This window comes from Papio anubis, chromosome 1, assembly GCF_008728515.1.
Source record: "Papio anubis isolate 15944 chromosome 1, Panubis1.0, whole genome shotgun sequence".
NCBI lineage: Eukaryota > Metazoa > Chordata > Mammalia > Primates > Cercopithecidae > Papio > Papio anubis.
In genome coordinates, this window is record NC_044976.1 from 58,406,830 (window position 1) to 58,420,427 (window position 13,598).

The 13,598-nt window shown below is 41.2% G+C and overlaps 1 protein-coding gene across 2 annotated transcripts in view; it reads right to left on the reverse strand.

The window, feature by feature from the left end:
- Nucleotides 1-4,612: 4,612 nt before the first annotated feature.
- C1H1orf87 (chromosome 1 C1orf87 homolog) overlaps nt 4,613-13,598 on the reverse strand; it is an 82,915-nt gene continuing 73,929 nt past the window's right edge. Inside the window, exons 11-12 of one of the 2 annotated variants that reach the window (XM_021942200.2) lie at nt 12,071-12,278; nt 4,613-5,052 (exon numbers count right to left, since the gene is read on the reverse strand). In XM_021942200.2, coding sequence (XP_021797892.2) covers nt 4,892-5,052; nt 12,071-12,278 — 369 coding nt within the window. In that variant the 3' untranslated portion in view covers nt 4,613-4,891. The remainder of the gene's footprint in view (nt 5,053-12,070; nt 12,279-13,598) is intronic. The other variant, XM_031669364.1, reaches the window with a different exon arrangement.

Sequence of the window (13,598 nt, forward strand, 5' to 3'; positions counted from 1 at the left end):
TGCATTCTCTTTGGCCACGAGGGAGAGAGAAAAGGGACTAGAAGAGGAACTTGTTTTAGAAGAACAAGTTGGAGCTATCTGGAGAGCAAAAGATGACAAGTAGTGAGATCCATGTCCCTGAAGGTGTCCAAGCATAGGCAGGCTGAAGGAAACCTTGCTTAGGGTTGATTCTATGAGAATATTGAGAAATAGCTTTGCTGATTGTAATCTTCCAGAGATTGATCAGTATTTTGGAATCTGGGTGAGTCAGAACCAGGCTAGGTGTCGCCCTTGTGTAGCTGTTGAAGATAGTGTGGGAGAGTGGGGTGTGTGTTTTGAGCAAGAGCTTGGTTCAAAGTGCCAATTTCTCTTCACCAGCTAAGTCTCGATCAGCCTTTGTCAGAGCTCAATCTGCCTGTGAATTTGCCTGGAATCCGTTCCCAGCAGCACCATCTGTTTGCGATTGTCCTACCATCTGACCATTTACCCTTTGTCAACTTCCTCCTCCGGGCACTCCCACTGCCAGTTGGAATCCACCCATGGAATCCACCCATTGTCCATCTTGGATAAACTGAGTCTGGAGAAAGACAGGACAGGAGAGAAGGGAAGATGTGGGAGATGTTCCAATGTGCTAGTGTTCTTGGCCAAGAGGTGTCTGGGAAGCCCCACTAAGCCTTCACACAGAACCTGGAGAGAGAGCATGTGGCCCAGCCAGAGCCATATTGTGCCCCAGGCAGTCTGATGGCTCCACAAATAATATTGATGCCTTTTGTTTGAAAACTCTTTGTGGAGGTTTCCCATTTCCCAACAAACCACGCTTGATGTTGGGCCTCCCGCAAGCCACTTTGCCTTTTGCACAGTCCCGTGGCCAACTGTGCGGGCAGATGAGGGCCCCTGAATGCTAATGAGGGAAATGGTTGGCATTCCTAAGGCACACCCGACTCTGGGAACCCCGCCTTTGTTGCTAAGGAGCATTGGAACTGTAGCTGAAAGGCTCTTAGAAGAGAGGGGAGTGAAGAGAGGGAGAGAAGAAAGGAGAGCATTTGTTTTCAGAGCTTCACAGTTCTCTGGCCAGCTCCAAAGCTGTCCAATTTCTGATCCCAATTAGAATATCAAACCCCCTGTTATTGTTTCTCTTAATGATCTTGGGAAATTCCTCAGAAGAGTCAGCAAGCACTTAGCAAACTCTTTGGACTGCACCATCTCTACAGTTGTGCTTCTGGTGGTGTGAACATACCATGCCAGAGTCCTGAAAACCACCTTTGTTCCAGTTCCCAGAAGGCAATGATGAAGCTGGAGGATGAGAAGAGGGCGAAAAGCTGTTGAGTTTTCAAAATGTACCTGTGGGGGCTCCCCTTAGCAGATGATTGCCAGGTGCCCACTCGGCAGTGCGTCTGAGTTCTGCGCTGGTCACAAAGACAGGAAGATCTTGTTACTGGCTTGCAGTCACCTCCAGACTTGCTGGGAGCGACACACCACACATGCTAAAGAGAATTGTATGGGTTATTTGCTCTAACTGTGGCCAACAGCACTGAGGAACTTGGAGTTATGCAAGACTGGGTTCTAATCCTGGCTCAGTCACTCACAGCTATAAGTCCTTAAGCAAGTACATACACTGCTCTGAGCCTGTGTTACTCCCCTGTACAATGGGTGTGGTAATGCCAATCTCATTGGTTCACTTTGAGGAGTAAGTACAGGACAGAGAATGAGAGACAGGGATGTGGAACACATATTCTGTGCCCTCCAGGACCACGCAGTCGGTGAACCATCTGTAGGCTTGGAAGATGTCTGTACCTGGAAAAGACATTCAACCATTTGGCCCATTGGATGGGGTAAAATGAAATCCCATATAAGACTAAAATAAGCTAGTTTCCCCTTATGGAGCACATCTGTGTGCCAGGCATAGTGCTGGGCAATTTGCATGTATTATCTCATTTAATATGAATGATGCTCTCAGGTAAGTAGTGACTTGTTCAGGGCCACACAGCTGGGAAAGAGTCTGCGCAGCTGGTGAGAACCTGCCTCTGTCATCCTGTGCCCTTTCCATCCTTAAAGCCTGAGGTTTCTGGGGGAGTTGGGGCATACCTAATTGACACCAAGCATCTCCAGAGCACACTGAAGGTTAACCAGTCCACTATCCACAGACACCCATTTAGGAAGGTTTTTTTTTGGAGGACACTGGTGACGGATACCAGACTTTCCCAACACAGTGTTTATTAGAAGTTCACAATGACACAGCTCTGAGAAAAAAGGGAGAAAAGTAATAGACTTTCTATAAGTAAACCATGAAATTCCACCATAGAGATCATAATGATATTGTGAACCATAATGACTTCCTAGCACTTAGTAATTTTCCATCCACCAACATCCCTCCCTAATGCTCCTTGTCTATCAATTCCCACTTTTTGTTGTTGAATTTAGAGTTGAGCCCAACATCTCTCCCCTACTGCAAAACTCCATTGCAGTGGTTCCTATAACTATTGTGATAGTTTTGAGTAAAACCTGCCTTATGATTTTAACAAGAGTCAGAATAATTTTTTCTTTAAGACAGACAGACAGACAGACACACACACACACACACACACACACACACACACACACACACACCTCTTGGGGTAAAGTAGTGGAGAATTCCAGGTAGAAGATGATGCAAAAGCAATTGATACTTGACTCTAGAAGGCAGACACATCTCAAAATTTGTTCTTGCTGTAGTAGTGGCCTGACCTCCCTATGCCATTTCACATAGACCATTGTTCAAAGTTCTTTGGAAGGTTCCTGAATGTTCAGCAGCTAAGGGAAGGGACATAAAAAGGTATATCTTTATTACATGCAAAGAACTGTCCAAATGGCATTGCTTTCAATGTTTATAACAATTCTACAAACAGATGCAATTGCTTCTGTTTTATAGATGAAGGAACTGAACTCCAGGGGGATTAAGCAACTTGTCAAGGCTACCACCCACTAAGTGCAAGAGCCAGATTTTGGCGCTTATTTATTCTTTTTCTACTCTCTGTGGAAATACAGGGGGGCGGGGTGGTAGGGTGACTGTGGATCTAGATCTGGTAAAGGTTACCCCACTTATAGAAGTATTCATTCAGCCAAGACTATAGTACAGGTAACGCTTAACCTGTGGTCACGCTTAACCTGTGGTCACACAGCCCTGGTGGCACCTTTCATGCTGCATTCTATGTAAATGCAGCCCCCTGCATTTGTGTAGCTTGGTGATGCTGAGCTACTTATCAAAAACTATACTAGATATTGGATATTAAGAATTGGGCAAGGGAAAATCATTGCTGTTCAGGACCTTATGATTTTGTCTAATAACCCCAACTTTAGGTTTAGGAACTTCTTTTACCCGAACTGCCTCTCCAACCCACTTACTCCCAGAGATGAAGGGTAAAGTGAGACCTTCTCAGTATCATTTGACCAGTCCTTCACAGGAAGCACGAACCTTCTGGCAGATGTTAACTGACACAACCTAACAGCTTTCTTGTCCTCACATCTCTGAGCCTGTTTCCTCATTTGTGAAACAGAGAGGTGAAACCTGTCTTATTTAATTGTCAGAGATAGATCAAACAAAATATGTCAGGTTCCTCAAACACAATCGTTGCTCAAGGCATATTAAATTTTTTGACCTACTATTCTAATTATCCTTACTTGGCATTTTGGTAGAACGAGAAAGCCGTGTCTATTTGCTTACTCTTTTTACCTAAAAGGCAGCTAGAAAGTCCAAGGGGTTCTAGAAAGGGTAGCCCGTCGGCTTCAAGAGTCATTTTTCTGGACAACACAAGGATTATAAAAACCAAAGCAGGTCAGACTAGGAGACCTTAGAGAGCATTTATTTTAGTGGATCCAAATAGTTTTGTTCTTGAGGTCTTGTCTGTAAGAGTACATGAAGCACCTTATTTGATAAAATGCATAGAAAGGGATGCTCAGAGGCCTTTCTGTTTGATTTTCCCCTTGACCTAACTTGTTCATTTTGTCTGGCACACAGATTGGAAACTCAGTACCCTGATCACCCAGTATTAGTGATGGTGTTGGGAGCACATTATCTCTGAAGCTCCAGGCCAGTGTCTCTTCAATGAGCTCATGCTACCAGTAGGGTGTGATATGTGTGTAACTGTGTGCTATGTGAGAGGTGCAAAGTCGGGGGGATGTTAAGAACAGAAGAACTACGGGAACTGATGGAAAGTTCCACCTGGTTTTCCTGTCCAGGCAGAGCAGAGGATGTTACCTATTCCCAAAACCCTTTTTCCCAAGAAGTCCTTCCTCAAAACTTCTATCTGGGACTTTTGGAAAATACCCCTGGAGACAGTGTAACATTGTTTAGTTTTGTACTGCCGAAAATATTGGAGTTGTTCAGAAAACCTCACTTGAAATGGTTCTTCTACTGCTTAAGGTTAAGATAGAGCATTGGTAATACTTTCATTTTTCTTCTAATGTGGAAATCCTTCCCAGAATAATGATCAGGAGAAGGGATGATTTACCTATCCAAAAACGATGTTTATAGGTCTACTAGGTTCCAGGCACTGTGGGCAAGTGGCAACATGTAATGTGGTTTTTACTATGTGATGTGGAATTGTGGGGTTTGAAACAACAGTTTGATTAGCAATGTAGGAAAAAATCAAACATGTAATATTAATAATAAGCTTTATTAAAACAGAAGGAGATTCTAAGTAGCTGGGTTCTTGCCACATCAAAAGATAAAACTAGGTTTCCTCTGATCACTTTGAGCTGCTTATGAGCGAGCATCATAGCCAGAAACCAAGTCCAAACCAAAAGCATCTACAATAGCTGCATCGGCCTGCACTCTGACAATGTCTCCGCCACTATACTCAGGCTGGGGAGAAACACGTGTCTGGGTAAAAAGGGAGATAAGGGAAACATCTGTTCTCACAATATGGGCTTGTTATCATAGCTCCTTTAAGTACCGCAGTGCTGGCTCCAAGAGCATATTTTCTCCCAAATGGAATCTGCGCAAGGCCTGGTCGATTTTCCGAGGGCTCAGGGACAGGTTGTAAATGAGATTGTAGTTGTGAATGAGGCGTCTGGCTCGTTCCTTCTCCAGAACTCCTGTGATTGGATTGGGTAGGTGGAAGGTTTTTTAAAGAGGACAGAGGGAAAACAGAGAAAACTATATATTAGCTTGAATGACTTCCAGGTAAAGGCTAAATGATAATATTTTGCAACTTTAAGCTTCTTAAAAATCAAGTGGCATCTTAAAAAGTATTTGTACTCATGGGTATGCATTACAGATTTCAGGAAGAATCTGAGGGTGATTTCAGGGGAGAGAGAACAAGATGGGATCCAATAAGGTTCACAGAAAAATTCTAAAGCAATTTAAGCTTTTCTTTGTAGCTTTAAAACTTGTGAGGCCAATTTTTGAAACACTGGGGGTGCCTAGCAGAAGTAATTTCTAATTGTCTTGAGTTCATTTTATCTTGTCAAAGTCTCCAAACATGCTCCTAAGCATGCAGGGATTAAACAACTTAATTTTTTTTTTTTTTTTTTTAATTTATTTATTATTATTATACTGTAAGTTGTAGGGTACATGTGCATAACGTGCAGGTTTTTTACATATGTATACTTGTGCCTTGTTGGTGTGCTGCACCCATCAACTCGTCATTTACATCAGGTATAACTCCCAATGCAATCCCTCCCCCCTCCCCCCTCCCCATGATAGGCCCCGGTGTGTGATGTTCCCCTTCCCGAGTCCAAGTGATCTCATTGTTCAGTTCCCACCTATGAGTGTTCTCACAACTTAATTTTAAAATGCATTTCTCTAAACGTATTTATAGATGTTCCTTGGTATCTGCAGGGATTGGGTCCATGATATTGCCCTCCCCAACAGTGATACCTACACCCATGGATGCTCAAGCCCCGATATAAAATGGAGTAGTATTTGCATCTAACCTATCCACATTCTCCCATGTACTTTAAACCATCTCTAGATTACTTGTAACACCTAATACAATGCAAATACAGCGTAAATAGTTGTTATACTGTGTTTTAAAATTCTTAATTTTTTTGTCGTCATGTCATTATATTTTATGTCTATTTTTTAAAATATTTTTGATATGCAGTCGGTCGAATCTGTAGTTGCGGAATACAAAGATGCAGAAGATTGGCTGTCCTGTGACTCCCTCCAGCTTGCTGTGCAATCACAGGTAAAGCATCTAACTTCTCATAGCTCAGAGTTTGAATCTGCATAATAGAGGTGGTAATGTGTATGACTGCAGGATGTGCTCTGGTGCCCACACATTATATATGCTAATACCAATGTCAGTAAGCTTTCCATGTTAAGATTGGGTAGATTTTGATGGCTGTTGGGAGGAGTTGCAGTGTAGATCATGGCATCACTGAAGATCAATAACTCACTCATAAGCCCCTAATTGCAAGTTTCTATGTGTCAGATACTGTGCTTGGGAATACAGAGGATTTAGAGAATTATTCTGCTACCTCTGGAAGATCTCTGACCCATGGGGGAGAGAAGTTATGCAGAAAATTAACTGGGATACAACAAGAATAATTATAATAACCAATATGTAAATATAAAATTTATTATGTCCCAAGAACTGCTCCAAGCATTTCACCAATATTAACTAATTGAATCCTTACAATAACCCATTTCACAGAGGGAGAAACTAAAGCCTAGAGACTGCAAGTCTCTTGATTGCCTAAGGTTAACCACTACAGTACATTATGGAATGAGGGGAAAGAGATTGCTTCAAGTAGGGATCATTTTGTTTTTTTTTTTTGAGTCAGGGTCTTACTCTGTTGCCCAGGCTGGAGTACAGAGGCACGATCATGGTTCACTGTAGCCTTGATCTCCTGTGCTCAAGTGATCCTCCCACCTAAGCCTCATGAGTAGCTGGGATTGCAGGTATGTGCCACCACTCTCAGCTAATTTTTTAAATTTTTTGTAGCGATGAAGTTTCACTATGTTGCCCAGACTGGTCTCGAACTCCTGAGCTCAAGCAATCCTCCCTCTTAGGCCTCTTGAAGTGCTGGGATCATAGGCATGTGCCACTGTGCCTGGCCTCTTTTACTCTCCTTTGTGTGAGCAAACTATAAGAGTGATGGTGAAATTCTTTCTTAAAGAATCCCGAGGCAGTGCCTTGTCATTTTGCAGAAAGCCACTGCTAGTCCATTAGAGTTGGGCAGTGGTAGATACCTATCATCTCAGTTTAAGATACAAAATATGACTCATTTTTAAATGTGCAAGTACTATTGAGCATGGTTCCACCCTCTCAACTACTCTCTAGTGGTTATTCTTAACAGTAGGCCACAACAGTTGGGGTCCTAATTTATTCTATTCTATTCCAGTATGTTCATTTCCTATTCTGTTCTAGTTTGTTCATTGCCTATTTATTGTTTATCTCTCTCATTAGAACAGTGGTCCTTTCATTTATGTAAACCTCATTCTTTGAGTTGGTCAATTGCATCTTCGAAGTTCTCTGGATAGGATGGCTGCTCTCAGTCCTGCCTAGGTTTGCTTCCTTTGGCCATTTCCCCTCACCCTGCCTCTGGAAATATAAGACATGGATTTGGAATATGTTTATGACTGTACGAAAAAAGAAATTAGCGAGGTATGGTGGCATGCACCAACTAAGGTGAGAGAATCATTTGAGCCTGGGAGGTCAAGGTTGCAGTGAGTCATGATCATGCCACTGCATTCTAGCCCAGGCAACAGAGTGAGGCCTCTGTCTCAAATAAATAAATAAATAAATAAATAAATAAATAAATAAATGAATGTCAAAAGAAGAAAGAAAGAGGGAAAGAAGAAAGAGAAAATAGGGATAATTAAATTGTGCAAAAATCAATAAAATATTAAGTTCACACAGTATCCAGTACTAGTAAGCACTCAATAATGTGAAATTTTACTATAGGATAATTATAATTATATCATCAACATTATTTAAAAAATATATCAATACTATATATGTAATTGCTTATTATTAAAATATATGGCATTTAGTTTAGTTTGTATTTTAATTAAAAATTAAAAGTTATGTTAAAAAATACATCTAGGAATCACAGTAGTATTTTCTATCTTCTAAGCTTTACCACTGATAGAAGATTCCTAGAGTCAAACAAAAAGTCCACTGAATGAAATTTGTATCTGTCTAATTTACTCTGTCATTAGGGGATGTCCAGAACAGCTGCATAAAATAGCCCTTACAATCCATCTTAGTGTTGGAAAGCCTGTCCTTTCTAACCAGAACCAAAATAAAAGAAATAATAAGAATCCTTTTTTTTTTTTTTTTTTTTTGAGATGGAGTTTCGCTCTTGTTGCCCAAGCTGGAGTGCAGTGGCATGATCCTGGCTCACTGCAACCTCCACCTCCTGCGTTCAAGCGATTTTCCTGCCTCAGCCTCCTGAGTAGCTGGGACTACAGGCGCCCACCACCACGCCTGGCTCATTGTATTTTTAGTAGAGACAGGGGTTTCACCATGTTGGCCAGGCTGGTCTCGAACTCCTGACTTCAGGTGATCCACCCACCTTGGCCTCCCAAAGTGCTGAGATTACAGGCGTGAGCCACTGCACCCGACCATAAGAACCTTTTTAACATCAACTTCATTGTACAGTACACAAAGAACTTTCAATATTTTATCTCATTTGATCCTTTCTCAAATCTGGGTTGTATATTTTATTATTATCAGTTTTACTTTATAGATGAGGAAACAGGCGAAGAGAATGTAAGAGACTGGCTTTTACAGATCAACAACTGGTAGAGTCTGGCTTTGAATCTAAATCTTCTGATACAAAAACAAGCAAAATCGTGTGCTCTTTCTAGTATGTCATGGGACTTGGTGCAGTGGGGATTCACGGAGAGCTGGGCTTGAATTATGGCTCACCATCTTACTGGCTATTATTTTATCACTTTGAGTTTGGCTTTCTCCTCTGTAAATAAGGATACTAATCCCTTCAGCATGTTGTTGATATGAGGATTTAGTGATGTAGTGTATGTAAAGTCCAGGCTCATGCAGAGAAATTTCTTTAAGGCTCTCATTGCATTCTCCCTCCTTGAACTCTAAAACATTTTCTATTTAGCCTTTAGTTCACTGGGAAAATTCCAAATGCAACATCCACCCAGACATTTATCTTAACCACTCTTTTTTTTCTTTAGAAAACACGACCATTTATTCATAGTCATTCCTTATCCCTTCTCCTCAAGTCTATTTTGTTGACAACCCCCATTAGAGAATAAGCACAGTAGGTTCCCAGAAGCACTGATGTGATGATGGATGGCCTGTCCTCATCCTGGATGAAGAACATGCTGGCCTACATATTTCTTTGCACATAATAAAGAATAGTGATTCATCCATGGGCAAAGCAGGTATCATCTGCTCAGCATCTAGAATGGGGCTATGGTGGTCTGCTAAGTACTGTGGGTTAATAAACCAACAAAGTGACCTCAGTTAATCCTCTTTCCTCATCAAAGACAGTTGTAGATTTTCCCAGATCTGGCTGACACATTCCTTGGCTGTTGAGGAACTAATGAATTTCATGGAAACAGAGAAAACAGGCATAAATAGTGAAGAGGCCATGAGAAAGGCATTTCAAATCTGTCGGAATCTGCCTCCAAAGTCAACAAACTCCGTTTTTCCTCTGAACGGTTCAGAAGCATGAGAAAGCTCCCAGTCTTTGGAGAGTGTCTTAGCAACTAAGTTTATGATCCATTATCCACTATCACAAGTAAGCATTTGTTTCTTTCGAAATGTCATTTTTTAAAAATGTTTTGTTATTGCTTGTAACCTCATCACCACTCTCATAGCCCTGGTATGAATACCCAGACTCAGGGTTATTTCAGTAAACTTTTCATCTCCTTCTCTCCAGTACCTTCCCTAAATCATCCATCTCAGTTTGCATTATGCCCTCATCTGCATGTATGTTTGCATACTGGGTAGAGAATGAAGCCTCATCCTATCCCTCAGGGTTCATAATAGGTTCTCAACTTTACTGCATGTCCAACGTGCATCTCTAGTCCTGTCTTGCTACTTACTTCTCTATCATACTCATCTGCACTTTCTAACTTTTGCAGGAGGTGACTTCAAACTCGGGATGACCTGTCCAACTATTCAAATTCTACCTGAAGTCTCAGCTCAAGTTCTCTCTCTCCCTTGGGTCTCTCTCTCTCTCCTCTCTGGGTCCCCAGCCTCACATTGGATGGTGAGCCTCATTTCATACCTTCACTTTTCTTTTGACTCTTGAACTCTTATTTGTGCCTTCATTTGTCTCAAAGTCTTGGGCTCAAGTGATCTTCCCATCTCAGCTTCCCAAAGTGCTGGGATTACAGGCATGACCCACCATGCCTAGCCATGTGCCTTCATTTGTAATAGCTAATGTTGTGTTTCAATTTTGTTTGTTTACTGGCATTGAACTATTGCCGGTCTCTGTGTCTTACCTAAAGGTAAGCTCCTTGAGGCCAGAGACCATGTCTCATCCTTTCCGGTTTTCCTCTTGGTTCAGCCTCTAACACAGTGCTGGGCCCATAACAGATTTTTAATAAATAACTTTATAATTCAACCAGATGAATCTTTCATTTAAAAATTTCAGGTTTTTTTTCTCTTTGGTATAATTATTAAGAGTCCTTGGATTTTATATGGCAATTATACTTCCTGTGGTCTAGAATTAAGTTGCTTTGGAAATTCAAAGCAAAACAAAAACACACAAAGAGAATGAAAAGGCAGACATTGCCATTGTCATATGATTACTTCTAGATAGTACTAATGTGTACACCAACTCTTCATGAAAAACAGTATGTAAGTAAATAAGACAGTTTGGGACAATGTGCTTTTCTATCTGCTCCCCCTTTTCCCAGCACTCTGACCTGGTTCTAGACTTCATTCTCTCTTTCCTTTCCACTTTCCCTTATTTCACTTTCTCCTTCATTCTGCACATAGTCATCAAGGATCCTTCTGAAGTACAACTTCATTACACCACTCCTCTGCTTAGAAACTCTCCGTGCTCTCATTATATTTGAATTGACTCCAAATTCCTTGATCTGGCATTTAAAATCTTTCAATATCTGGCCCCATTCTTTATTTCCATCTTTATCATTTAACATTCTTTTTAATAGCCCCTATATTGAGTACCCTGCACGGAGCCTCACACACGGCATTTGCACCTTTGCCAGAAAAGGCTACTTCATTCCTTTGTGACCAAACTGTATTTTAAGTTTAATGATCAATTTAACATTAACAAAGTCTTCCACGATGACCCCACCAGGAAGAACTTCACTTTTCTCTGAATGCCCCCAGAGCATCCTCTAACAGCATTTATCACCATCTATCTTGGATTTGGTTATTTACGCACATTGGCTCATGTATTTGTTTCCTCAAAACAAAACTGTGCAAGGTGCCAGGGATAAAAAAGGAATATAGTCTACTGGTGAGATGGTAATAAGTCCCCAAATAAAAATATACAATATGTTGCGTATGATGATGGATGTTAAAGAATTCTAAGAAGCCACAGGAAAGTTGACCTAGATCTGTCTGGGAGTCTCAGGGGAATTGTGTTTGAATTCAAACATAAAAGATGTTTAGGGGGACAAGATGGGGAGTTGGTGGGGGTTGGGGTAGGTAGAGAGGAAACAAAGAGCTCAGATGAAAGACTGGGAGTTATAAATGGCACAGGCATGTGTGAGACAAGAACTGCTTGAGGCAAGGCAAGTTATTCATTATGACTGGGCAGGACATGCTGAGAGAATATCAATAGTAGGAGAAGAGATTGGCGAGGTGGATAGGGATCAAACTTTGCCTTGCTAAGGAGTTGAGAGTTCACCCTCTTATCAGTGGGGTGTCTCTGTGGTGTTTTAATCAGGAGAATTATAAAATTGGATGGTGGGTTTACTTTTTGGAAGTAGGGTGTAGGAAGCATTGGGAACACAAAGAAATTAGAAGCAACCTGGTATGGGATTCCCCTCTGATTCGTCTTCATATTTCCAGATTGTGCTCAGCACAGTGCAGGGCACATGATCTATACATTAATTGTATCATTTGTTCAAGAGGCAAAAGAAAATGAGGTGCCTACTTTTAAACTAGAGCATAAATAGAAAGCTATACCAGCTTTACAATTCATACTTCACCTGTGTTACTCAGATCACACAGGTAGAGGGCATTTTCCAGCTTCCTGAACCTGTCTATCCACGTCTCACATTCTTCAGCCTCATTCTTCACAGCTGGATTCACGAAGGGCTGGGAGACTGGCCTGATCTTTAAAGGTTTCAGAGGATCTTTGCGTGCTGAAGTTTCAGCAGGAGAGCTTTCTGGCTGCAGCTCCTCTTCTGGAGTTTTCTACCAAAACAACAAAAGCATTGGCAACACATTCACCACCCAGAGCTTCTCCAGTCTCTTGGCCAAAGATGAGGCCACACAACTAGCAAGATTTATTGCAAGGTTTGACTTTGGAAAGCTAAGAGGACGAGCTTCAAATCTTCAGTGCCACAAGATCGTATCTGCCAAATCTTGGATACAAACATGTTAAGTGTGTGTGTCTGAAGAGAAGGGTGACATCATGATGTTTATTCAGTTTTCATTTTTGACTTGCATGAAGCAAAGAACATTGTAACTGACTGAGGCTTTTCATGATGTTCTACTCTGTTTTGTACTAGTAGGGTGTGCAGGGGGTAGACTTCAGACAATGCTCATACTTCTTGATAGAAATACCTCTGGGTCATGAGTGTGAGGTTTTTGACAAAAGATGATCGAAACAATAGTGATATTATCTTAGGCTTATGGGTCCATTTTAAAGGATGCTAAAGCACTCTTAGTCTGCCAGTCCTGTTCATTTAGCAAAGGAGGCTGGGGCCCAGAAAGTACAAGGGGTTCACTAAGATCACACACATCTTATAGTAGACCTAAGACTAGAAGCAGGGCATAAAGGCTATCTCATCTTAGTGTCCTAACCTCATTGCCAGTATCAAATAGAGGTGTTTTAGGATTAAATAGACACATCAGTCCCAGCAGTGCCATATAAGGCATTCTGACCTTTACCATGTGCAGCGAGTGGGCATCTATTATTTGATCTGCCCAGCTCACCTTTTGCAGAAATTGCCCTTCCTTCTGATCCACACGGCTGTAGAAAGAACTGCCATGTTCTATCTGCATAGTTTAGGACTGGGCATCTATTGCAAAATGAGCCAAAAATCCATTGTCTAGGAATTTTGGTACTATTTGTGAGAGAAAAATGGAGGTGATTCTGTGTGAGATATTGGAACTCTAGCAGGTTTTCCCTTTTGTGTACTGCAAATGAGAAAAAGCTTGTCTGCTGAGAAAGAAAGACAGAGAATATGAAACTGACAACAGAGAGAAGAAAAAAGATATAGGAAGTCTTGATGGTGTTAGAGTCTCTGGTTTTAGTTCATTGTTGTATTTCTGTCCTTTGGGAGCATAATATGCTTCTCTATTCTTCCAATAAATTAAGTTAGTAGAGTTGGTTTTGTTCATTGCAATGTAAATATTCCTAACTAATTCACCATAAAATTATGCCTCTAACTTTTGTATACCATCTGTATTCCCCCAACTTTCAAATGTCTGAATTTTTCCAATTTTGTACCTTTGCCTCAAACTTCTCATATATAAGCTGTGAGAATCCCAGAGACCTAAAGAATTGTA